Raw genomic sequence first — 26,543 nt, 5'->3', positions numbered from 1 at the left:
ACCCAGTGGTGTTGCGTTTTGAAAGAGTGATGCCAACCACTATCCTCAAATGAGTGTTTAGCCTTGATCCGGGGGGTTTGTTGGCGCCTGTCATTCTACGCTGTTAGATTTGCTAGCCACATATCTCCATTCTTCTTAACCAAAACAACAAGTTGGAGTTTCCAGTTACTTGGCTCGACTGATTGGGAACGCACATGTTTCTCTTCAACTGTCACTGACTAGAGTGTAAACAGCAGATTAAATATAAAGTGTTTACCCAAATAAATTACATAATCATATTCTGGCTAGTTATAGGCTAGTAAAGGACACTTACACTTCTTGGAGTGGAGAGTGAAAATTCCATCTTGGATTTAGGTAGTTCCAACTTAGCATAATTATCGGAAATAGACATGGTTTGGGATGTGGAGACTTAGAATTCATTTTGTTGTTGAGCTCCTTGCAGGTTTGTGAGATTGAAGGATGAGAATAGAGGCGGGAAGCTTAAAGCGCTTGAACTATTGCCCCAAGGCTTCGTCTAGGCTTTGACTGCTAACTCAATCCAATGTAGAGATACAATCCAGACCCTTTATCCTAATACAGTTCTACTCCACAGCAGGCAAAGCGTGTTTAAATTGTCATTAAAACCCACATTACAACCAGTTTAATTATATAATTGCAACCAATTTCACCCCTGGGTCCATGTAGCTAATACCCACAGGGTCAAAAATATCCACCAGTAATTGAGAGAAGCCATAGCCTTGGTTGAAGACAGACCCGGCACCAGGATAAAGTGACTAAAAGGGCAGTTGAAATCGATGATGGGGCACAATCAGATCCTAAAATGAACTTTTTGGTCCACCAGCCATTTAAAAAATCTCCCAGCTACTCCAGATTTTTTATTTTTTTTTGTAATTTATACACACTTTTTTCCTCCCCAATTTTGAGATTACGTCCTTGTCTCATCGCTGAAACTCCCCAACGGGCTCGGGAGAGGCGAAGGTCGAGTCATGCGTCCTACGAAACATCCTTAACAACCGCTCGCTTAACCTGGAGGTCAGCTGCACCAATGTGTCGGAGGAAACACTGTCCAACTGACGAGTCAGAGTCAGCTTGCAGGCGCCCAGCCTGCCACAAGGAGTCGCTAGAGCGCGATGAGCTATGGGCTCATCATATATATGGCCCCCCCCCACACATCTAAAACCAAAGTTGTGCCCCTGATTGACCCTATGTGAATGCAGCCATACACACAGCTAGCTGTCTTACCAAAATATTGCAAACTAAAGTATTAGTTATTCATTGCATATGTTATTCATGCATAAAAACAAATACTGAATAGCAGTTTGGCTTAGAATACAGACACAACTGTGAATGCGAACGAATGAATGTGAACAGAACAAAACAGCGGTACCGTGTAGGCCTAGTAAACAACATATCAGATCAATGAAAACATGAAAATCTATAGTGCCTTCAGAAAGTATTGACACCCCTTGACTTTTTTCCCACATTTTGCAATGTTACAGCCTGAATTTAAAATGGATGAAAGTTTTTGTCACTGGCCTACACACAATACCCCATAATGTCAAAGTGGAATTGTGTTTTTTGTCATTTTTACAAATGAATAAGTATTCTCCTTTGTTATGGCAAGGCTAAATAAGTTTAAATTTGCATAGAAAGTCGCATAGAGTGAGTTCATATATGTAACTATGTGCAATAATAGTGCTTAACATGATTTTTGAATTACTACCTCATATTTGTACCTCACACATAATTATCTGTAATGTCCCTGAGCAGGGAATTTCAAACACAGATTCAACCATAAAGACCAGGAAGGTTTTCCAATGCCTCACAAAGAAAGGCACCTATGATTTGAATATCCCTTTGAGCATGGTAAAGTTATTAATTACACTTTGGATGGTGTCTATACACCCAGTCACGACAAAGATACAGGCGGCCTTCCTAACTCGGTTGTCGTAGAGCAGTGGTTCCCAAACCTTTTATAGTCCCGTACCCCTTCAAACATTCAACCTCCAGCTGCGTACTCCCTCTAGCAACTGGGTCTGCGCACTATCAAATGTTGTTTTTTGCCATCGTTGTAAACCTGCCACACACACTATACGATACATTTATTAAACACAAAAATGAGGTTGAATTTTTGTCACAACCTGGCCAGTGGGAAGTGACAGAGTAGGACCAGGGCACATATAATAATAATAATAATAAATAGTTTTGGTCTTTATTTATGCTATCTTACAGATAAAACCATATTTATTCATAAATTGTGAATAACTCACCACATGTTAATGATAAGTGTGTGCTTGAAAGGATGCACGTAACTCTGCAATGTTGGGCTGTATTGGAGAGAGTCTCGGTCTTAAATCTTTTCCCATGCACAATCTGTGCCTGTATTTAGTTTTCAGGCTAGTGAGGGCTGAGAATCCACTCTCACAAAGGGAGAGGTGGTTGCAAAGGGCATTGGTGTCTTAATAGCACGATTTGCCAAGGCAGGATACTCTGAGCGCAACCCTATCCAGAAATCTGGCAATGGCTTCTGATTTTAAATGACATTTTTACAGAACCGCTTGTTGCAATTTCGACGAGGCTCTCTTGTTCAGATATCGGTAAGTGGACTGGAGGCAGGGCATGAAAGGGATAACGAATCCAGTTGTTTGTGTCGTCCGTTTCGGGAAAGTACCCGCGTAATTGCACACCCAGCTCACTCGGGTGCTTCGCTATATAATGTTTGACATTGTCCGTAAGCTTGAGTTAATTTGCACACAAAAAAATCCCACAATGATGGAAAGACCTGTGTTGTCCTTGTTAATGCAGACAGAGAAGAGCTCCAACTTCTTAATCAGCCTCAATTTTGTCCCACACATTGATTATAGTTGCGTAGCGGAACAGATTAGCTGGTTCGAGCTAGCTAAATAGGCGAAGGCAGATAACACTAACGAAACTCTATAGTGGTGGGGTGTTTGGCAGAGTTGAGTGAAGCAGCTTCATTAAAAATTAATTAAATTAAATTCATTAAGCATTAAACCTGACCCCGCCTTTATGAATCAAAATCAAATATTATAGGCGGAGGCGTGTCACGTTATTCACTTAGCCTACAACAGATGAGAAGTGTCCCCCCCCCTGCTTTTTATGGAAACACAAAGGAGTCATACCTAACCGCTCTGGTGGCTTTCCATAGTCCCCCTACATATACCCTGTCACGCTCTGTCCATTATGCTGACACAGCACAGCGGAGATAGATTTTTTTCTGTCACTCAATCAGTTGAACTTTTTTGCTATACAGTGGGGCAAAAAAGTATTTAGTCAGCCACCAATTGTTCAAGTTCTCCCACTTAAAAAGATGAGGCCTGTAATTCTCATCATAGGTACACTTCAACTATGACAGACAAAATGAGATTTTTTTTTCTCCAGAAAATCACATTGTAGGATTTTTAATGAATTTATTTGCAAATTATGTGTATAGTGACATAAACTAAAACTGAGGGGGCACAAGTTTTAACTAAGGGGGCTAAGTCCCTTTTTGCCCCATCGTGGAGCCGGGACTGATTTGGTGTTTGCAAGTCTGGATACACGTGTTATGAACTGCAAGCCTCCTTCACTGGCTGACTTGGTAAATGTTTCAGAAGGATCCACTTCCTGTCAGAAAAGGGGGAGGTAGAATTGGGGATCAGGTCATAACAAATTTTTGCCTCAGTTCCGCTCTCCCATCCATCTCAGCCATATACGGATGGCTATTCCACATGCCATTATTCATCTCTGTCAGAAAGTTTCAACATGAGAATGGGCAAAATAATAAAAAATGTCACCTGTAAATTATTCATCGTCCTTCTGCTCTTCGTAGCAGTTGCAAGACCCCATTTCCTTGCCCCCCAGCCCCTGTTTTCAGTGTTTCACCATTGACTGTCACTGTTCCAACTTGTTCCTGTGTGTTAATTAGGAGTTCACTGGCACTTGTCCTTCCTATGCGGCCTCTTTGGATTTTTTCGCCTCCCGTTCAGAATGAATGGTGCACCGGCTGCCAGATACAAAACATGAGGGTCTGGGACCTGTCTGTGTTCCTTTTCATGTCACAAAGTGTCCCCTCCTTGGCTCCTGTGACCTTCCCAGGATTGCAATTACTTGGTACAAGGAGGGCAAGGCTATTGGCTGTGCCCAAGGCATGCTGCACATAAGAGACTCTGTCAAATCCTTGAAGGATATAAGGTCGGCGGAAGCAAGGATTTGACTTTGCTAGTAACGTTGCTTTGGAACTCCTGCAGTAATTGCTGTCAACCAGAGTATAGGTTGTAGTGGTAGAATGATTGCATTTCTGATTACATCTAGATTCCTGTTTTTAATCATAAAAAAAAAATGTTACCCTTATTTTACCAGGTAAGTTGACTGAGAACACATTCTCATTTACAGAAATGACCTTGGGAATAGTTACAGGGGAGAGGAGGGGGATGAATGAGCCAATTGGAAGCTGGAGATGATTAGGTGGCCATGATGGTATGAGGGCCAGATTGGGAATTTAGCCAGGACACCGGGGTTAACACCCCTACTCTTACGATAAGTTCCATGGGCCTCTTTAGTGACCACAGAGAGTCAGGACACCCGTTTAACGTCCCATCCAAAAGACTGCACCCTACACATGACAATGTCCCTAATCACTGCCCTGGGGCATTGGGATATATATATTTTTTAGACCAGAGAAAGGAGTGCCTCCCACTGGCCCTCCAACACCTTTTCCAGCAGCATCTGGTCTCTTATCCAGGGACCATCCAGGACCAACCCTGCTTAGCTTCAGAGGCAAGCCAGCAGTGGGATGCAGGGTGGTATGCTGCTGGCCTGTGTGGGTGGATGCAGTGAGGTAGTTTTAAAAACCATTGAATGCTGAAATCTGAAGACTTGCATTTTGATAATACTTTTAATACACAAAATATTGCTTCGCCTTTTGGTCAACCTCCTCTTGTTGTGTAGTATCAATGCATGATAGCGCTGCGCTAGAATGTGTCATTCTCCAGTTTGCTCTCTACTGTCTGGAAGGTTGAAATTAGTCATGTGCCAAAGATGTCTGACTCAGATCGTCCAGTGAAGAGGCTGACCAGGAATAGTTCTATCCAGAGTAAGAACTGACTCGGTAAAGGGGAAGCCAGGATGGAAAACCAGCCTTGACTTCAGAAACAGGCAGTTCTGGCCACAAATCCCCCCCCCCCCCCCCCCCTTTAATACTGTACAAACTACCAAAGTTCCTCAACACAAATAGAAAACCATGATTAATTGTCATAGCTATATTTCTTCTAAACATGCCCTAGGAGGGCAAGTGGAGATAACTGTACCTTGCATTAAACTATGTGTTTTCAATATATGGATGAAGCGATGACACATTCACCCACCCCATCATACATCCCTCTACCTGTGAGAGTGTACTTGATCTCACAGCGAATCGGGGGTAGCCCGACCTGTCAGTTCAACACCTTAGCCCTTACACCAAGAGGTCCAAATCCCTTTGAGGTTGCTAAATGTTGTACTAAGGTTGCTAGAATATGTTCGGCCACAGTACCTAGTCTCTGGCCTGAGTGTCAGTCTGTTGGTGCTACCGTACCAACTCCTTGTAACTTATTGTCTTGCCAATAATGTCTGGCTTGACAATGACCTCAGTGGAGTTGACGAGCACAAACAGATCTGGGACCATTCTACCTAATGTCTAGCCTGCCATGTTGAGCTCGGTTCACTTCAGAAGCCGGTTTGGTTCACTTCTGAGGCTATGGAGGAGACTGAACAAGTTTCTCAACAATTCCTTGAGAAGAAACCACAGATATTCCCCAACCATCAGAAAATATTCACTCTCTTCCTTTGAGGTTTGCCTTCGCTGCATGTTTTTGTTTCCAGCAGGCATGTGACATTGTGGCCAGAGTGGGAGGTGCGTAGAAATGACCCCTATTGACTTGACTTGAAATATGACCACACTGAACTTGCAAAATGTTGCGCCGTGGAAACAAATCAAGATTCCTATACCTATTATGGTGATGCGAGGTTGAATAAACCGAAAACTTAAAAATACCTGTTTATTTACCATTTGTATTTGTTTTCTGAAGGATAATTTATAGTATGTATTGGAGTTCAACTCTAGAGAAAGCTCAGTTAAACCTGCATAAGTTTACTGTGGTAGCATATGCCTACTAGTTGAGAGACTGTCTGCATAGAGCGCGAGAGTGAGCATTCTGATTTAGTGTGGCTCTGATTGTGTGGGCAGGAGTCATTCTGCTGCCAGCACTTTGACAGAGAGCAGAGTGGTGCAATCTCAGCTTCCTCACATGCTGTTGACACTCCGGCCTGTTGAATGCAAGTCAAAGGCAAGTCACATGAGCGAAGACTGGATCCTGTCTCAACTATCGCTCCTCTTTCTGTCACTCTACCCTGCTCTCTACCTCGCTTCCTCTCTCTCATTCTCTCTACCTCCCTCTCTGACTATCTGGCCATCTTTTCCACTTCTTTCTCTGCAGTTTGCTAAGCAGTGCAAACGGATATTCAACATCGACACCAATTAAAAACGCTGCATAGGGCAGTTCACCTGTGGGACCTATATGGCCTCAGGACAGACTTGTCATCGAAGGCCATGGGATAGTTGGTGGTACAAATAGGATTTGGCCACGAATGAATTACATTCCTGCTCTCTAGGTCACTCTAAATGCACTGTATGTGGAATCCCTCTATTATGCTACTTGCCTAAGGCCAGGCAACAATGGATGGCAGTACTTTTGTTAGCGGGTGGGTACATTTATGAAACTGGACCCAAGGTTATCTCAGCTTGAGCCCAGACGCTCCATTGTGATACAAAGTCATGGTGATTTGATCACCCATTGTTGCACTCCGATACATCGTAGGCTAACGTATTTAGATGGCAGTTGAAACCGAGCAGCTGTGTTAGTTGTCACACACTGCGGGATATGATGGTATTTCGTCTTTTTCCGTCACTTTCATTCTTTCCAGTTTATGAAAGACTATACCTGTCCACAGAAGTGCATAAATCATTGCTCCCCAACCTCCAGTCTGCTTCACCATTTGTAAAATAATTCTGACCTGTGTTCGGCCTGATTACCAGCAACAACGAGACAGCCCACAGGGAGGAGGTGAGGGCCCTGGTGGAGTGGTTCCAGAAAATGAACCTCAACGTCAACAAAACGAAGGAGCTCTTTGTGGACTTCAGGAGACAGCAGAGGGAGCAGGTTCCCATCCACATCGACGGGGCCGCGGTGGAGAAGGTGAAAAGCTTCAAGATCCCCGGCGTACACATCATTGACAATCTGAATGGTCCACCCACACTGATAGTATGGAGAGTAAGGCGCAACAGGAGGCTGATGAAATTTGGTTCGGCCCCGAAGACCCTTACAAACTTTGACACATGCATTCTGTCAGGCTGTATCACCGCCTGGTATGACAACTGCACAGTCCGCAACCACAGGGCGCTCCAGAGGGTGGTGCGGTTTGCCCAACACATCACCGAGGCACACTGCCTGCCCTTCAGGACATCTGCACCACCCGGTGTCACTGGAAGGTCAAGAAGATCATCAAGCTTCAGAGCCACGGCCTGTTGACCTCGCTATCATCCAGAAGGTGAGGTCAGTGCAGGTGCATCAAAGCTGGGACTGAGAGACAGAAGCTGTTTTTCAATATCATCACTCTCGCCATCACTAGCCGGCCTCCACCCAGTACCTTGCCTTGAATTAAGTCACTGACACTCACCGGCTACCACTCGGTTACTCATCCGTGCACCTTAGAGGCTGCTGCTCTATGTTCATATACATCAAATAAAATGTTATTGGTCACATACACATGGTTAGCAGGTGTTTTTTTGGGTGTAGCAAAATGCTTGTGCTTCTAGTTCTGACTGCTGCAATATCTAACAATTCCACAACAAATACCTAAAACACACAAATCTAAGTAAAGGAATGGAATAAGAATATTTAAATAAATGGATGACTAATGACAGCGGCATAGGCTAAGATGCAATAGATAGTATAGAATACAGTATATACATATGAGATGAGTAATGCAAGGTATGTAAACATTATTAAAGTGACTAGTGTTCCATTTATTAAAGTGGCCAAGGATTTCAAGTCTATGTAGGCAGCAGCCTCTCTATGCTAGTGATGGCTGTTTAACAGTCCGATGGCCTTGAGATAGAAGCTGCTTTTCGGATGCTGTAGGTGTCCTGGAGAGCAGGTAGTTTTCCCCTGGTGATGTGTTGTGCAGACTGCACCACACTCTAGAGAGCCCTGCGGTTGCGGGGGGTGCAGTTGTCGTTCCAGGCGGTGTTACAGCCCAACAGGATGCTCTCAATTGTGCATCTGTAAAAGTTTGATGGTAATAGGTGCCAAGCCAAATTTCTTCAGCCTCCTGAGGTTGAAGAGGCGCTGTTGCACCTTCTTCACCACACTGTCTGTGTGCATGGACCATTTGTTTGTCTGTCATGTGTGCGCAGAGGAACTTAACTTTCCACCTTCTCCACTGCTGTCCCTTCTATGTGGCTAGGGGGGTGCCCCCTCTGCTGTTTCCTGAAGTCCACAATCATCTCCTTTGTTTTGTTGATGGAGAGGTTATTTTCCTGACACCATCGTTGTTGTTGGTAATCAAGCCTACAACTGTTGTGTCATCTGCAAACTTAATGATTGAGTTGGAGCCATGCATGGCCACCCAGTCATGGGTGAACAGGTAGTACAGGAGGGGGCTGAGCACTCACCTTTGTGGGGCCCCAGTTTTGAGGATCAGCGAAGTGGAGACCTTTTTTTTCCTACCTTCACATCCTGAGGGTGGCCCGTCAGGAAGTCCAGGACCCAATTGCACAGGGCGGGGTTGAGACCCAGCTTCTCAAGCTTAGTGATGAGCTTGGAGGGTACTATGGTGTTGAATGCTGAGCTATAGTCAATGAATAACATTCTTACATAAGTATTCATCTTGTCCAGATGGGATAGGGCAGTGTGATGGCGCTTGCGTCGTCTGTGGACCTATTGGGGTGTTAAGCAAATTGGAGTGGGTCTATGGTGACAGGTAGGGTGGAGGTGATATGATCCTTGACTAGTCAAGCCCTTCATGATGACAGAAGTGAGTGCTACGGGGCGATAGTCATTTTGTTCAGTTACCTTTGCATTCTTGGGTACAGGAACAATGGTAGCCATCTTGAAGCATTTGGTCAGCTGGTCTGCGCATTCTCTGAGGACGCGGCTAGGGATGCCGTGGCTGGTTTTCTTTTTGTGATTGCCTGGAGACCCTGCCACATACGTTTTGTGTCTGAGCCGTTGAATTGCGACTCCACTTAGTCTCTATACTGACATTTTGCTTGTTTGATTGCCTTGCGGATGGGAATAACTACGCTGTTTGTATTCGGCCATATTCCCAGTCACCGTTCCATGGTTAAATGCTGTGGTTTGCGTTTTCAGTTTTGCTCGAATGCAGCCTTCTATCCACAGTATCTGGTTAGGGTAGGTTTAAATATTCACAGTGTGTACAACATCTCCTATACATTTCCTGAGAAACTCACTCACTGAATCAGCATATTATTATTCTATGAGGCTACCCGGGAACATATCCCAGTCCGCTTGATCAAAACAATCTTGAAGCGTGGATTCCGATTGGTCAGACCAGCATTGAATACTCCTTTGCACGGGTACTTCCTGTTTGCGTTTCTGCCTATATGAAGGGAAGAGCAAAATGGAGTCGTGGTCATGTATGCATCACAGAAGATAGAGTAACATTGGGCCAGTGTTTTTCCTGAGTGAGTACTACAGTCGATATGCTGATAGAATTTAGGTAGCCTTATTCTCAAATTTGCTTTGTTAAAATCCCCAGCTACAATAAATACAGCCGCGGGATATATGGTTTCCAGTTTGCATAAAGTCCAGTGAAGTTCCTTGAGGGCCGTCGTGTTATCGGCTTGAGGGGAACACTGGTCGCTTTAATAATGTTTACATACTCTTTTACCCATTTCATATGTATATACTGTATTCTAGTCCATCCTATTCAACTATTGCTGTGCATATAATATTCTATCCACATATTCGAATATCATATACAGTACCAGTCAATAGTTTGCTCATTCAAGGATTTTTCTTTATTTTTGCTATTTTCTTTATTGTAAAGTAATAGGGAAGACATCAACACCAGGACATAACATATATGGAATCATGTAGTAACCAAAAAAAGTATTTAACAAATCAAAATGTATTTTAGATTCTTCAAAGTAGCCACCTTTGCCTTGATGGTGGCTTTGCACACTCTTGGCATTCTCTCAACCAGCTTCACCTGGAATGCTTTTCCAACAGTCTTGAAGGAGTTCCCACATACGCTGAGCACTTGTTGGCTGCTTTTTCTCCACTCTGCGGTCCAACTCATCCCAAACCATATCAAGGTCATCTGATCCAGTACTCCATCACTCTCCTTAGTCAAATAGCACTTACACAGCCTGGAGGTGTGTTAGGGCATTGTCCTGTTGAAAAACAAATGATAGTCCCACTAAGCCCAAACCAGATGGGATGGTGTATCGCTACAGAATGTTGTGGTAGTCATGCTGGTTAAGTGTGCCTTGAATTCTAAAGAAATCACTGACAGTGTACCCACAAAGTACCTACACACCATCACACCACCTCCTTCATGCTTCACAGTATGAACCACACATGCAGATATCATCCATTCACCTACTCTGCGTATCACAAAGACACGGCAATTGGAATCAAAAATCTGAAATTTACACCAGTCTAATGTCCATTGCTCGAGTTTCTTAGCCCAAGCAAGTCCCTTCTTCTTATTGGTATCCTTTAGTAGTGGTTTCTTTACAGCAATTTATCCATAAAGGCCTGATTCACGCAGTCTCCTCTGAACAGTTGATGTTGAGATGTCTGTTACTTGAACTTTGTGAAGCATTTATTTGGGCTGCAATTTGAGGCTGGTAACTTAAATAAAAAATAAAAATAAACATGTTTAAACTTTTTGATTTAAATTGGCAAGTCAGTTAAGAAAATATTCTTATTAACAACGCCGTCCTACCCTGGCCAGATGCTGGGCCAATTGTGTGCCGCCCTATGGGACTCCCAATCACGGTTGGTTGTGATACAGCCCAGGATCGAACCAGGGTCTGTAGTGATACATCTAGCACTGACAATCAGTGCCTTAGACCGCTGTGCCACTCGGGAGCTCCAAAATACAGTGCCAAGTCAGCCAGGAGAGACACACAGACAGACATACAGTTGAAGTCGGAAGTTTACATACACAAATACATTTAAACTCAGTTTTTCACAGTTCCTGACATTTAATCCTAGTAAAAATTCCCTGTCGTAGGTCAGTTAGGATCACCACTTTATTTTAAGAATGTGAAATGTCAGAATAATAATAGAGAATGATTTATTTCAGCTTTTATTCCTTTCATCACATTCCCAGTGGGTCAGAAGTTTAAATACACTCCATTAGAATTTGGTAGCATTGTCTTTAAATTGTTTAACTTGGGTCAAATGTTTCGAGTAGCCTTCCACAAGCTTCCCACAATAAGTTGGGTGACATTGTCCATTTGGAAGACCCATTTGCGACCAAGCTTTAACTTCCTGATAGATGTCTTGAGATGTTGCTTCAATATATCCACATAATTTTCCTGCCTCATGATGCCATCTATTTTGTGAAGTGCACCAGTCCCTCCTGCAGCAAAGCATCCCCACAACATGATCCTGTTACCCTCGTGCTTCATGGTTGGGATGGTGTTCTTTGGCTTGCAAGCCTACCCCTTTTTCCTCAAAACATAACGATTGTCATTATGGCCAACCAGATCAATTTTATTTTCATCAGACCAGAGGACATTTCTCCAAAAAGTACGTCTTTGTCCCCATGTGCAAACCGTAGTCTGGCATTTTTTATGGCGTTTTTGGAGCAGTGGCTTCTTCCTCGCTGAGCAGCCTTTCGGGTTATGTCGATATAGGACTCATTTTTACTGTGGATATAGATACTTTTGTACCAGTTTCCTCCAGCATCTTCACAAGGTCCTTTGCTGTTCTGGGATTGATTTGCACTTTTCGCACCAAAGTACGTTCATCTCTAAGAGACAGAACGAGTCTCCTTCCTGAGCGGTATGCCGGCTGCGTGGACCCACGGTGTCCTAACCGACTTGCCAAAACTATAGTTTGTTAACAAGAAATTTGTGGAGTGGTTGAAAAACTGCTACCTAAGTGTATGTAAACTTCCGACTTCAACTGTACATCGGACTCTGACATTGCTCGTCCTAATATTTCTCTATTTCTTGATTCCATTCTTTTACTTTTAGATTTCTGTGCATTGTGTATAGTTCGATATTACTGCATTGTTGGAGCTAGGAACACAAGCATTTTACTCGCAGTAACATCTGCTAAACGTGTATTCGACCAATAGAATTTGATTTGAATGTATTATTCATGTGAATATGTGTACGTCATTGGCTCATTGTTGAGTGTGTGTGTGTCTCGGGTGCTCTACGATGATTCTGGCCTAGATCTCGTTTGTGAATGTGTTTGGTGTTGTATGTATTAATGCGCGTGTGGGTCTATGTGAATATTTACATAGTCATTGACTCATATGGTTGTCTCTCTCTCACAGTGTGTTATACGAAGGGAAGGAGCGTCTCATCCAGGGCTGTGAGGTCATTCAGGCCACGCCGTACGGCCGGTGTGCCAACGTCAACAACAGCTCTGCCACCTCGCAGCGCATCTTCATCACCTTCCGCCGCGCGCCGCCCGTTCAGCCCCAGAACTCACTGGCCGTCACCGACATCTGCGTCATCGTCACTAGCAAGGGCGAGACGCCGCCGCACACCTTCTGCAAGGTGGACAAGAACCTCAACTGTGGCATGGTGAGTCCTCTGGTCCTCTGTGGCTCAGTTGGTAGAGCATGGCACTTGTAACGCCTGGATTGTGAGTTTGAATCCCGAAAATGTACGCACGCATGACTGTGGTTAAAATCATCTGCCAGATGTCATATACTTTACCATTGGTAATGAACTAAAGCCCACGTGCTCAATTTCTCCAACACATATATATTTTTTAATGGTTTGCAACATTTCAATCCCTGAAAGGATCTTCACCTTAAAAGTAAGGTTTTGGGAGGAATGTATGGGGCTGGAATATACCTATTATGAAATGTAGGCCATGGCACTCACCCCGAGTACGTCCTGTTGAAATGTTGTTTCGAGCCCAAACTCACATGGTCTTATTGTTCATCCTCCAGTGGGGCTCCAGTGTTTTCCTGTGCTACAAGAAATCAGTGTCCGCGTCCAACTCCATCAATTACAAAGCCGGTGAGTCTTCTTTGTCGTCTCTCGTCTACCATCTTTTCACATCGGTCTGCCTGTTTTGTTCACATTGACGGATAGTTATTATTTCCTGGCCTTTGTTCAATGCCGTTTACCATATATTTCCCGCTTGCTTCGCGCCTGAGTCGACTTCAAAGTAATTGTATGTTGATCTCTTATGATTGATCTGAATTGACAGCAGCTTTCCGTGTGCTGTAGATAAGACTAAAGGCACTGGTGTATGCCAGCGCCATTATCTGTCACTCAAATACCTGTAAACGGATGATTCCTGGAATAGATGGCTGGGAAATGGCATGACTCATTTGGGGGTTTTGTCGCTCTTCTGAATCCTAAGATATGGGCTGCGTCTCAAATGGCACTCTATTCCCAACAGTGGTGCACTATATATGGAATTAGGGTGCCATTTGGGACACAGTCCTAGTTTCAAATCAGTGCATCTATCTGGAGTTTAGAAAAGGGCAGAGCCTCGCATATTAGACTGGCTCACGGCAACTCAGAACTCTTAATGCTCCGAGTGTTTCTCATCAGCATTCCAAGCCTTATTTCGGGTCCCCGTTTATTTCAAGGTGGAAAGCGTTGTCATTGTGCACCATTGCAATTGCCCTCTTTTTCGCGTTTTGGTTTTCCACTTTAATGACCTCCAAACAGGTTCTTATGGAAAATAGAATAGCATGTGTTCTTACTATACACTAGGAAAGGTAATGTTTCTGAGGACAGCTAGCCCAGAATCAGACATTTTGTAAGGCCCTAGTCAGCTGGTTTCCCTCCATGTACCAGTATCCACATTCTTGTAAATACAGCAGAGTTGTTCCCTGTCTCGCACTTGCTACTTTCTGAGGTCAGAGCTGGGTGTTGGCTTAGACGGACCCCTGTTCAGACACTGCGCACATACGCCTTATCTCCACTAGGCCTTCCTGTGAGATGACGCTTTTTATTCTCCAGACTGCTTCCTACCCCGCCTCCTCTTTCGGTCTCTTTATTTTGACAGCGTTCTCTGGAATTCACAAAAGGCCATGGGTGACACAGGCCTTGATCAGCAAAGTGTTATCCTTTGAAAATAATGTGTTCTGTATCTCAGCACACTGGCTGATGTCAATGAAAATATGACGAAGGGAAATGGGGTTTGATTTTATTCCAACAGCCAAGTGAGCCAATGTTTGTCCTTCCTTCCTTCCCTTCTCCAGTCTTCACTTCATAGATGTTATTATTGTGTAGTGGGATCTGTAGACATAATTGTCCTTGGTGTATGTAGTCTAGTGCTTTCAGTGTAACCCAAGGAAATGAATGTTACATGTATGGATGTCTTTTGGGTGTTGGACCATTCTTTGTACACACAGGAAACTGTTGAGCGTAAAAAAAAGAAAACCCAGCAGCGTTGCAGTTCTCGACACACACCAGTGGCGCCTGCCACCTACTACCGTACCCCGTTCAAAGGCACTTACATTTTTGGTCTTGCCCATTCACCCTCTGAATGGCACACACAGACAATCCATGTCTCAAGGCTTAACAATCCTTCTTTAACCCGTCTCTTCCCCTTCATCTACACTGATTGAAGTGGATTGAACAAGTGACATCAATAAGGGATCATAGCTTTCACCTGGTCAGTCTATGTCATGGAAAGAGCAGGTGTCCTCAATGTTTTGTACACTCAGTGTATGTCTTATGTGTCACTTGCCATATGAAAAAAGATGGCTTGATTGCTCTCTCTCCTCCAGGCCTCATCTTCCGCTACCCAGAGGATGACTATGAGTCCTTCCCCCTGTCTGAGTCTGTGCCCCTGTTCTGCCTCCCCATGGGGGCTAAGATCGAGTGCTGGGCCCCCAACACACGCTACCCTCTGCCAGTCTTCTCCACCTTTGTGTTAACCAACTCCTCTGGGGAAAAGGTAGGTGTAACAGCAATGGCATTATATCAGTTAACGTGATTTACAATGAATCGTGAATAGATAGTTATGGATGGCTGGAACTGAACAGCCCTGTGATACTGTCGATTTGATTGACAGCTGTAATAGTCAACATTCGAGTCTCACTTCCTGAGTTGCATGTGACATTGGGTGACTGTGGGAATGGGTAGAATAATTTGTTTCCTTATCAGGCTGTGTGTTTCACTGCACCTCAATGTCAGCTGCCGCTTGAGCAAACTACAATCTGATCACAAGTTTTGTCCCAAACCACGTCACATCTCTCTGAGCTAGAGTAATGAAATTGGACTTTGTTGTGTAAACGGTGAATGCCAGTTGAGATGGCGGGTGGCGTTCAACGTAAAGGATTTAGCAATTTAGTGTAAAGTGTGCTCAAACGCTACTCCACCATATCATTAAAATGCGTGAAACGCGTTTGTTAACGTCCCTTATGTTAACGCAGGAATCGATCTGTTATAATTTGCTCTGTCCCAGATGTACGGCGCAGCCATCCAGTTCTACGAGGTCTACCCCATAGATCTCCTCAGTGAGAAGCAGAAGGTGCAGCTGGGCCTGCTCACCACCGTGGAGAAGAAGGTGATCCCCAACCGGACGGTCAACACCAACAAGTGCATCTGCCTGCTCTCCCGCTGGCCCTTCTTCGAGTCTTTCCGCAAGTTCCTCATGTTCCTCTACAAGCTGTCCGTCTCGGGTCCCCACCCGCTGCCCATCGAAAAGTAAGGATTGTGTCATTTGTCAAGTTGGAGGCTTGCTTTAGGTTGTGGTTTGCACTTTTGGGACTATTTCATTGGTTCCATTGTACCAGGACAACTAAATCAGGCGCAGCTCAAGATGTATGTATTTTATACATGTATTTGAGTTTTTATAAATTCATTTGATAGTTTGGAGAGGGGCAGGTGGGTGTTGGTAGAGACTAATGTGGCTGTGTTTGCTGCTTTTGTTTCTTTGACAGGCACATCTCGCACTTTATGCACAACGTGTCCTTCCCTTCACCTCAGAGGCCCAGAATCTTGGTCCAAGTGAGATGCCATAGTATTTTTTTTGGTGTTGGAGAGGGAAGTTTGTTGGTGTTTTTGCATCTGTGTCTGTACCTTTATGTGAATGAATGTGTTTGATGTGTGGAGAAAAAGAAAAACTTGTCATGGCAGTGTGACATTTTTTTGGTTTTCTCTTTCAGCTCTCTGCACACGACACCTTGATGCTCGCACAACCTGTGTGTACTCCTCTCCCTCTCAGGTACGACTGATTTAAAGCTGGCTGAATGGATCAATGCGAGTGTGTGTTCTCCTGGACATTATCGGCTTTCTCAAAGGCTCAATCTGATTTTGTACTTGCACACATTTAGAACACAAACACACACAATGAAAAATCAGAACCGTCACCGTATCCTCGTAGCTTCGTTTCAGACGGTACGGCCTCTCCACAAGTTTAGAGCTGTGAAAGTCTAGGCTTCAGGAACAGAAAGAGAAACTGGGCCCAGTTATTGTTATCATTGCAGATCATCAACCACATATTTTCCAGAGGAAATACCGGGGTTAGAAAAAAATCAATCATCCAGCACCCTCCAAAGGTTCTAGTTTGGTAATGCAAAACGCATTCATTCATGTCAGTTTTCCGAGGTCAAATAGTCACGCTTTGAAACAGCCAATAGAAAACAGGCATTGGGACTGCCAGAAACAGCACTGCCTATCTGTCACATTGTGGACCGGTCCTTCATTATTAAGTGCATAAGCCCAGCCTGTACATATTAAATAAACTGTTATGCTGCCATTACGTTCTGCCAACAAACCTCAAAATGTTCTGAAAATACCAGATGTTCCATCATTATCATCAGGCTCTTTCCTCTCCAGGTTTATAATTTCAGAGTGGAATATGTTGTTGTTGGTCAGCTAGAGAGATCATGACTTTGGGGACTGGAAGACTTGCTGGCTGGTGCCTTTGGACCAGATTTACAAGTGTTTGCGGCTTTGGAAAGTTTCAACTTGTTATTCTCTGAAAAGAAAAGTACATTCCCCTGAAAATGTAACCTGATTTTCTCTCAATCCAGTTTACCTTCACCCCCTTCCTTACTTATTTAACCACACACTTTCTCAGTGCACCTGTACCCATTACAAACCTCCCTTCAAAGACGGCTGCCCTTCATCCAATCCAACCTTTGATGACCCACCCATTGTATCCCTGAGTCTGATTTGAATGGTTTCCCCAATCCCTCTGTGCTCCTCTGTTCCCAACTTGCCTCTCATCCCCTCCTGTCTCTCCTCCTCTCCTCTTCTCAGTGGGGCAGACTACAGTACGTTGCTGATGAACCTGGGCTCTGAGAACTGTGCCACGCTGCTGCACTTTGTCCTGCTGGAGAGTAAGATCCTGCTTCACTCCCTGAGACCCGCTGTACTCACCGGGGTAGCAGAGGCCGTAGTGGCGGTGAGTGATACAGGATATGGTCATTCAGCTTTTAGAATGTTGTAAAAAGGACTATTCAAATAAAATGGTATTGATTAGTTAGTTAGTTGGTTGGAGTTTTTATCCAGTTAGCTTTTATATACAGCTTGTGGCCCATGTAGGACTGATTTTAGGTTAAAAGTTATGTTGAATATATGTTAAATAAAAGTTTTCTCCATCTGTGTTCTTCTCTCCAGATGATCTTCCCGTTCCAGTGGCAGTGCCCGTACATCCCCCTCTGCCCGCTCTCCCTGGCGGGGGTCCTCAATGCCCCCTTTCCCTTCATCGTGGGCGTGGACTCCCGCTACTTTGACCTTTATGACCCCCCGCCGGACGTGGTCTGTGTGGACCTGGACACCAACACTATTTACCTGTAAGATCCATACACTTTAAAGGAGCATTTCCCCCATTTTGACATGTGGATCTGTTTACACACTTTATCCTGTTGTCGATACCGCCAAACAGTTTTTCGGTACATATATCGCATGTTAAATATTTTGTTATTTACACGAGAATGAGCATATTCCAAAAATACTATTCTGCACCAACTGTGTAGGTCTGATGAAAAGAGACACAGTAACTGGAAAAACCTCCCAAAGAAACCCTGCAAGAGCCTGTTTAACTCCCTGGCCAACCTGCACCACCAGCTGGGCATCGGTAGGTACACATAGTCACAGTCACCTCAACGGGTTCCTCATAGCAATTGCTTCATGGCCAGTACATTCAGGATAAAAGTACACTAATTGTACGTATGATATAGAAGTGAATTCTTTATGAATATATGTCTTTAGATATAAATTATGAAAGAATTCTAGCTGTCCAGCTGATAATGAGTAAATGGTGCATTCAGCCTGCTATGCTCATGTAATATAATCATAATATATTTGCTTTAGCAGATCCTATTTCCAGTCATGCGTGCATACATTTCACGTACGGGTGTTGCCGGGAATCGAACCCACTAGCTTGGCGTTGCGACAGAGGACCAACTTTTTTGGTATGTTACATTTGAATAAAACGAGAAAGGTAAATATCCGGTCTGGTGGCTGTTTTCAGTGCGTCGGACAGCCCAGGAGGGCTTGGCGGTGGAGATGACCCCCATCGAGGCGGACTTCACCTGGCACAAGAAGATGACCTCCCTGGAGATGGAGATCCAAGAGGCCCTGCTGCGCTTCATGGCCAACATCCTGAAGGGCTACCGCTCTTACCTCAAACCCATCACCCAGGCCCCCTCCGAGAAGGCCACCTCCGCAGACTCACTATACGACCTACAGGGTTAGTGCAGGCTGTGTGTTACCGCTTTTACCTCAAACCCATCACCCAGGCCCCCTCCGAGAAGGCCAGCGCTGCAGACTCACTATGTGACCTGCATGATAACAATGGAGAATGGATGGATCATTTTTAGTCCTTAGTCCTTCATTTATTTGCCCAGAACATTAATCGCAGCACCCAGAACAAAATCTTATGCAGGCGCTGTTTTGTAGTTCTCAAGAGACTACACAAAACAGACAAAAGAATAGACAAATGGGTTGTCGATGTAAAATTTGTATACTAACACATCAGAAAAAGAAGGGACCCGCACACTGCTCTTGATAGCGTCACTGCTCTTTAATAAGCTTTACATATCGGCCTTCGTCAGAGCTTTTTAAATTAAGCACCCTTATGTAGACCTAGCCCCGCCCACATCCATTCCACCCATCGAAAGTGGTTGAAGTCGAGGGAAAACAAATAAGTGCTACCAAATATAACAATATGCATTTCATAACTATTCATATAAAGTGTGTACATAAAACATATTAATTAAACACATCTGTAAATCCACAATGAGGACATCGACCTACCAAGCAAGTTTTCATAAATCATTGGGTACGGCGCAAGAAAACCGTCAGAGTAATCTGAAATAGGGGCATAATTCATGTGCACATTCACAACATAACATACATAGGCATTTCATCATTAAGACCTTTAGGAAATAATATCTGGAGGGTGAAAATCCCCAAACATTCTCTTTTACTCAGTGTTATTAATATCACCTCCCCTGTCTGATATCTTAACTTTCTCTTTGCCACAAAATGTGTGGATGAAGCTCTTAATTTGGCATTGGGGAAAACACAAGGTGAACTGCTACATCAAAGACCCACTAGAGATAAATAACACTCTGTAATGTTCTCCACCACGTATACTTTGAACTCGCGCAAAGTGGGAGATGCTGTCAAGAAACAATGGCATGTTTTATCATCGGACCCAGCTTTGCAGGCTGAATTTAAGAATCCACCACTTATTGTATATAGTAGGGGTCACAATTTACACCATAAATTGGTACATGCCAACTGCTATAAATGCAGAGGTTGCGCACATTGCAACAACATGATAAAGTGTGAATATTTCTGCCACATACAGGAAAACGGTTCCAAATAAATGACATTATTACGTGTTCCACCAACCATGTTATTTCCATTTACTAAATGTCCATGTGGGATGTGCTATGTAGGTAAAACCTTTTGTTCTCTCAAACAGAATCAGTGAACATAAGAGTTCAATCAGGAGACACGACAGGGATTATCCAGTCGCAGTACATTTTAATGACCTAAAACATGACATTTCTACCTTTAGATTTTGTGGCAAAGAGAAAGTTAAGATATCAGACAGGGGAGGTGATATTAATAACACTGAGTAAAAGAGAATGTTTTGGGATTTTCACCCTCCAGACATTATTTCCTAAAGGTCTTAATGATGAAATACCTATGTATGTTATGTTGTGAATTTGAACATGAATTATGCCCCTATTTCAGATTACTCTGACGTTTTTCTTGCGCCGTACCCAATGATTAATGAAAACTTGCTTGGTAGGTCGATGTCCTCATTGTGGATTTACAGACGTGTTTAATATGTCTTATTTACACACTTTATCCAAATATTTCTGAAATGCATATTGTTATATTTGGTAGCACTTATTTGTTTTCCCTCGACTCCAACCCCTTTCGATGGGTGGAATGGATGTGGGCGGTGCTAATTTAAAAAGCTCTGATGAAGGCCGTGAGGCCGATACGTAAAGCTTATTAAAGATCAGTGATGCTATCGAGCAGTGTGCGGGTCCCTTCTTTTTTCTCATCTTATTCAACGGTTACCATGCACCTGCAAAAAAGATGGCTCAGATGTGCGAGTGCCTTTTTGAATTTTGAGTATACTAAAACATCAGAAAAGTCCAATTTTTCTTTGTTGCAATCACACACATTTCTCAAAGTATTTAAATTGCGCAATGTATTTTATGCGTTATGTTGATGTCAACTCCAGGGTCTGTGTTAAACAGAAAGCCTATCTGACTCCTCCAAGTGTTCATAGCAGGCAAATCTCCGATTTCACAGGTCTACTTAGTGATTGCTCAGTGTCGGAAATCAATCATCCATGGCATTAGCTGTAAAGACTTCCACTGACGTAGGCTTTTTGGAAAGGCATCGATCACATCCTCATTTAGGTCCATGAAGGCCAATGGAAGCTGCATTTACATTTACATTTACATTTAAGTCATTTAGCAGACGCTCTTATCCAGAGCGACTTACAAATTGGTGCATTCACCTTATGACATCCAGTGGAACAGCCACTTTACAATAGTGCATCTAAATCTTTTAAGGGGGGTGAGAAGGATTACTTTATCCTATCCTAGGTATTCCTTAAAGAGGTGGGGTTTCAGGTGTCTCCGGAAGGTGGTGATTGACTCCGCTGTCCTGGCGTCGTGAGGGAGTTTGTTCCACCATTGGGGGGCCAGAGCAGCGAACAGTTTTGACTGGGCTGAGCGGGAACTGTACTTCCTCAGTGGTAGGGAGGCGAGCAGGCCAGAGGTGGATGAACGCAGTGCCCTTGTTTGGGTGTAGGGCCTGATCAGAGCCTGGAGGTACTGAGGTGCCGTTCCCCTCACAGCTCCGTAGGCAAGCACCATGGTCTTGTAGCGGATGCGAGCTTCAACTGGAAGCCAGTGGAGAGAGCGGAGGAGCGGGGTGACGTGAGAGAACTTGGGAAGGTTGAACACCAGACGGGCTGCGGCGTTCTGGATGAGTTGTAGGGGTTTAATGGCACAGGCAGGGAGCCCAGCCAACAGCGAGTTGCAGTAATCCAGACGGGAGATGACAAGTGCCTGGATTAGGACCTGCGCCGCTTCCTGTGTGAGGCAGGGTCGTACTCTGCGGATGTTGTAGAGCATGAACCTACAGAAACGGGCCACCGCCTTGATGTTAGTTGAGAACGACAGGGTGTTGTCCAGGATCACGCCAAGGTTCTTAGCGCTCTGGGAGGAGGACACAGTGGAGTTGTCAACCGTGATGGCGAGATCATGGAACGGGCAGTCCTTCCCCGGGAAGAAGAGCAGCTCCGTCTTGCCGAGGTTCAGCTTGAGGTGGTGATCCGTCATCCACACTGATATGTCTGCCAGACATGCAGAGATGCGATTCGCCACCTGGTCATCAGAAGGGGAAAGGAGAAGATTAATTGTGTGTCGTCTGCATAGCAATGATAGGAGAGACCATGTGAGGTTATGACAGAGCCAAGTGACTTGGTGTATAGCGAGAATAGGAGAGGGCCTAGAACAGAGCCCTGGGGACACCAGTGGTGAGAGCACGTGGTGAGGAGACGGATTCTCGCCACGCCACCTGGTAGGAGCGACCTGTCAGGTAGGACGCAATCAAGCGTGGGCCGCGCCGGAGATGCCCAACTCGGAGAGGGTGGAGAGGAGGATCTGATGGTTCACAGTATCGAAGGCAGCCGATAGGTCTAGAAGGATGAGAGCAGAGGAGAGAGAGTTAGCTTTAGCAGTGCGGAGCGCCTCCGTGATACAGAGAAGAGCAGTCTCAGTTGAATGACTAGTCTTGAAACCTGACTGATTTGGATCAAGAAGGTCATTCTGAGAGAGATAGCGGGAGAGCTGGCCAAGGACGGCACGTTCAAGAGTTTTGGAGAGAAAAGGAAGAAGGGATACTGGTCTGTAGTTGTTGACATCGGAGGGATCGAGTGTAGGTTTTTTCAGAAGGGGTGCAACTCTCGCTCTCTTGAAGACGGAAGGGACGTAGCCAGTGGTCAGGGATGAGTTGATGAGCGAGGTGAGGTAAGGGAGAAGGTCTCCGGAAATGGTCTGGAGAAGAGAGGAGGGGATAGGGTCAAGCGGGCAGGTTGTTGGGCGGCCGGCCGTCACAAGACGCGAGATTTCATCTGGAGAGAGAGGGAGAAAGAGGTCAGAGCACAGGGTAGGGCAGTGTGAGCAGAACCAGCGGTGTCGTTTGACTTAGCAAACGAGGATCGGATGTCGTCGACCTTCTTTTCAAAATGGTTGACGAAGTCATCTGCAGAGAGGGAGGAGGGGGAGGAGGATTCAGGAGGGAGGAGAAGGTGACAAAGAGCTTCCTAGGGTTAGAGGCAGATGCTTGGAATTTAGAGTGGTAGAAAGTGGCTTTAGCAGAAGAGGAAAATGTAGAGAGGAGGGAGTGAAAGGATGCCAGGTCCGCAGGGAGGCGAGTTTTCCTCCATTTCCGCTCGGCTGCCCGGAGCCCTGTTCTGTGAGCTCGCAATGAGTCGTCGAGCCACGGAGCGGGAGGGGAGGACCGAGCCGGCCTGGAGGATAGGGGACATAGAGAGTCAAAGGATGCAGAAAGGGAGGAGAGGAGGGTTGAGGAGGCAGAATCAGGAGATAGGTTGGAGAAGGTTTGAGCAGAGGGAAGAGATGATCGGATGGAAGAGGAGAGAGTAGCGGGGGAGAGAGAGCGAAGGTTGGGACGGCGCGATACCATCCGAGTAGGGGCAGTGTGGGAAGTGTTGGATGAGAGCGAGAGGGAAAAGGATACAAGGTAGTGGTCGGAGACTTGGAGGGGAGTTGCAATGAGGTTAGTGGAAGAACAGCATCTAGTAAAGATGAGGTCGAGCGTATTGCCTGCCTTGTGAGTAGAGGGGAAGGTGAGAGGGTGAGGTCAAAAGAGGAGAGGAGTGGAAAGAAGGAGGCAGAGAGGAATGAGTCAAAGGTAGACGTGGGGAGGTTAAAGTCGCCCAGAACTGTGAGAGGTGAGCCGTCCTCAGGAAAGGAGCTTATCAAGGCATCAAGCTCATTGATGAACTCTCCGAGGAACCTGGAGGGCGATAAATGATAAGGATGTTAAGCTTGAAAGGGCTGGTAACTGTGACAGCATGGAATTCAAAGGAGGCGATAGACAGATGGGTAAGGGGAGAAAGAGAGAATGACCACTTGGGAGAGATGAGGATCCCGGTGCCACCACCCCGCTGACCAGAAGCTCTCGGGGTGTGCGAGAACACGTGGGCGGACGAAGAGAGAGCAGTAGGAGTAGCAGTGTTATCTGTGGTGATCCATGTTTCCGTCAGTGCCAAGAAGTCGAGGGACTGGAGGGAGGCATAGGCTGAGATGAACTCTGCCTTGTTGGCCGCAGATCGGCAGTTCCAGAGGCTACCGGAGACCTGGAACTCCACGTGGGTCGTGCGCGCTGGGACCACCAGATTAGGGTGGCCGCGGCCACGCGGTGTGGAGCGTTTGTATGGTCTGTGCAGAGAGGAGAGAACTGGATAGACAGACACATAGTTGACAGGCTACAGAAGAGGCTACGCTAATGCAAAGGAGATTGGAATGACAAGTGGACTACACGTCTCGAATGTTCAGAAAGTTAAGCTTACGTAGCAAGAATCTTATTGACTAAAATGATTAAAATGATACAGTACTGCTGAAGTAGGCTAGCTGGCAGTGGCTGCGTTGTTGATTCGGGGGCTAGCTGGCTAGCTAGCAGTGTTGATTACGTTACGTTGCGTTAAAAGAACGACAATAGCTGGCTAGCTAACCTAGAAAATCGCTCTAGACTACACAATTATCTTTGATACAGAGACGGCTATGTAGCTAGCTATGAAGCTAGCTACGATCAACAAATCAAACCGTTGTACTGTAATGAAATGAAATGAAAATGTGATACTACCTGTGGAGCGAGGCGGAATGCGACCGGGTTGTTGAGTTCTACTCGGTAGACGTTGGCTAGCTAGCAGTGTCTCCTACGTTAAGGACGACAAATAGCTGGCTAGCTAACCTCGGTAAATTAAGATAATCACTCTAAAACTACACACTCTAAACTACACAATTATCTTGGATACGAAGACAGCAAAGACAACTATGTAGCTAGCTAACACTACACTAATCAAGTCGTTCAGTTGAGGGTAATAGTGTCTACAGTGCTGCTATTCAGTAGACGGTGGACGTTAGCTAGCTGACGTTAGCTAGGACGACGAAATACGATAATTACGCAATTATCTTTGATACAAAGACGGCTATGTAGCTAGCTAAGAAGAAATTGCTAAGATTAGACAAATCAAACCGTGGTACTATAATGAAATGTAATGAAAAGTTATACTACCTGCAGACCGAAGTGCGGATGCGACTGCTCGCTCCAACCCGGAAGTAGCTGATGAACCAGTGGGGAAAGAGCTGCACATTTCTAATGGCTAGCTTTATTGGCTACACACCTGGGTTGAATACCTTCACTCTCACTTATATAATACATTCTGAAGAAAATGTAGTGATATACGGTGCATTCGGAAAGTATTCAGACCCCTTGACTTTTTCCACATTTGTTACATTACAGCCTTATTCTAAAATGAATTGAATTGTCTTTTCCCCTCATCAATCCACACACAATACCCCACAATGACTGTAGCAAAACAGGTTTTTAGACATTTGTGCAAATGTATTAAAAATGTAAATATCACATTTACATTAGTATTCAGACCCTTTACTCAGTACTTTGTTGAAGAACCATTGGCAGCGATTGCAGCCTCGAGTCTTCTTGGGTATGACGCTACAAGCTTGGCACAGTTGTATTTGGGGATTTTACCACACACTTTTCTATTCAGGTCCACTCAAGCTCTGTCTGGTTGGATGGGGAGGGTCGCTGCACCGCTATTTTCAGATCTCTCCAGAGATGTTTGATTGGGTTCAAGTCCAGGTTCTGGCTGTGCCACTCAGGGATATTCAGAGACAGAGACACTCCTGCGTTGTCTTGGCTGTGTGCTTAGGGTCGTTGTCCTGTTGGAAGGTGAACCTTCACTCCAATCCGAGGTCCTGAGCAGGTTTCAATCAAAGATCTCTCTGTAATTTGCTCCGTTCATCTTTCCCTCGATCCTGACTAGTCTCCCAGTCCTTGCCACTGAAAACATACCGGCCACTGTGTTCTTGGGGACCTTGAATGGTGCAGAAATGTTTCCTGAGTGTTTGCTATAAAATAGGCCCATTGACCTGGCTCTCTGTCCTCTCACAGGGTTTCTGAGGAGCAGGGAGCGCACCCACCAGAAGTTCTACTCCCAGCTGACCAAGACTCAGATCTTCATCCGCTTTATTGAGGAGTGCACGTTCGTCAGCGACAAGGATACGGGCCTGGCCTTCTTCGACGACTGCATTGAGAAGGTGAGCATTGACAAGAACCAGGCATCAGGGATCCGTGTTGGAGCCAATTCCATTCGGACTCCCATCAAGCCAGGAAGTGAATTGAATTGAAAATGTACCCCCAAACCTTGCTAGACAAGAATATGTCTTCCCTCTATCATCCTAGTGCCTCAGACAGACGTACATTTTCAAACCTAATTTCTGTGGCGTTTTTCAGCTTCCACCGTTCCCCATGAAAGACCTTTTTGTTACGTGTTGTTTTATGGTCGGAACATTCCTCCAATGGAGTCTGACGGAGGAAGGCTTATTTCCTCTGATTGAATCTGTTCCTTTCACTTTTTCCCCCTGCAGCTATTTCCCTCCGATAAAGGCAACGACAAAGGCACTAAGGTAATCCCTCACACCGTAATCATGTTTTAACACATCTCCTTTTCCAACTGGGGTCTGTCAACTTTTTATGCATCGATTAGAAGAATGGT

The 26,543-nt window shown here is 45.0% G+C and overlaps 1 protein-coding gene across 3 annotated transcripts in view; it reads left to right on the top strand.

The window, feature by feature from the left end:
* Window positions 1-26,543, top strand: part of LOC115138095 (DENN domain-containing protein 4C-like) — a 78,539-nt gene that overhangs the window by 31,120 nt on the left and 20,876 nt on the right. For all 3 annotated transcript variants that reach the window (XM_029674574.2, XM_029674572.2, XM_065025503.1), the window contains 12 exons: window positions 12,583-12,835; window positions 13,210-13,279; window positions 15,010-15,179; window positions 15,690-15,931; window positions 16,168-16,234; window positions 16,393-16,451; window positions 17,492-17,636; window positions 17,852-18,027; window positions 18,211-18,311; window positions 18,708-18,926; window positions 25,940-26,085; window positions 26,416-26,454. In XM_029674574.2, coding sequence (XP_029530434.1) covers window positions 12,583-12,835; window positions 13,210-13,279; window positions 15,010-15,179; window positions 15,690-15,931; window positions 16,168-16,234; window positions 16,393-16,451; window positions 17,492-17,636; window positions 17,852-18,027; window positions 18,211-18,311; window positions 18,708-18,926; window positions 25,940-26,085; window positions 26,416-26,454 — 1,687 coding nt within the window. The remainder of the gene's footprint in view (window positions 1-12,582; window positions 12,836-13,209; window positions 13,280-15,009; window positions 15,180-15,689; window positions 15,932-16,167; window positions 16,235-16,392; window positions 16,452-17,491; window positions 17,637-17,851; window positions 18,028-18,210; window positions 18,312-18,707; window positions 18,927-25,939; window positions 26,086-26,415; window positions 26,455-26,543) is intronic.

This window comes from Oncorhynchus nerka, linkage group LG12, assembly GCF_034236695.1.
Source record: "Oncorhynchus nerka isolate Pitt River linkage group LG12, Oner_Uvic_2.0, whole genome shotgun sequence".
Taxonomy (NCBI): Eukaryota; Metazoa; Chordata; class Actinopteri; order Salmoniformes; family Salmonidae; genus Oncorhynchus; species Oncorhynchus nerka.
The sequence above is the reverse complement of the archived record's forward strand: the minus strand, read 5'-3'. Positions and strand labels throughout refer to the sequence as shown.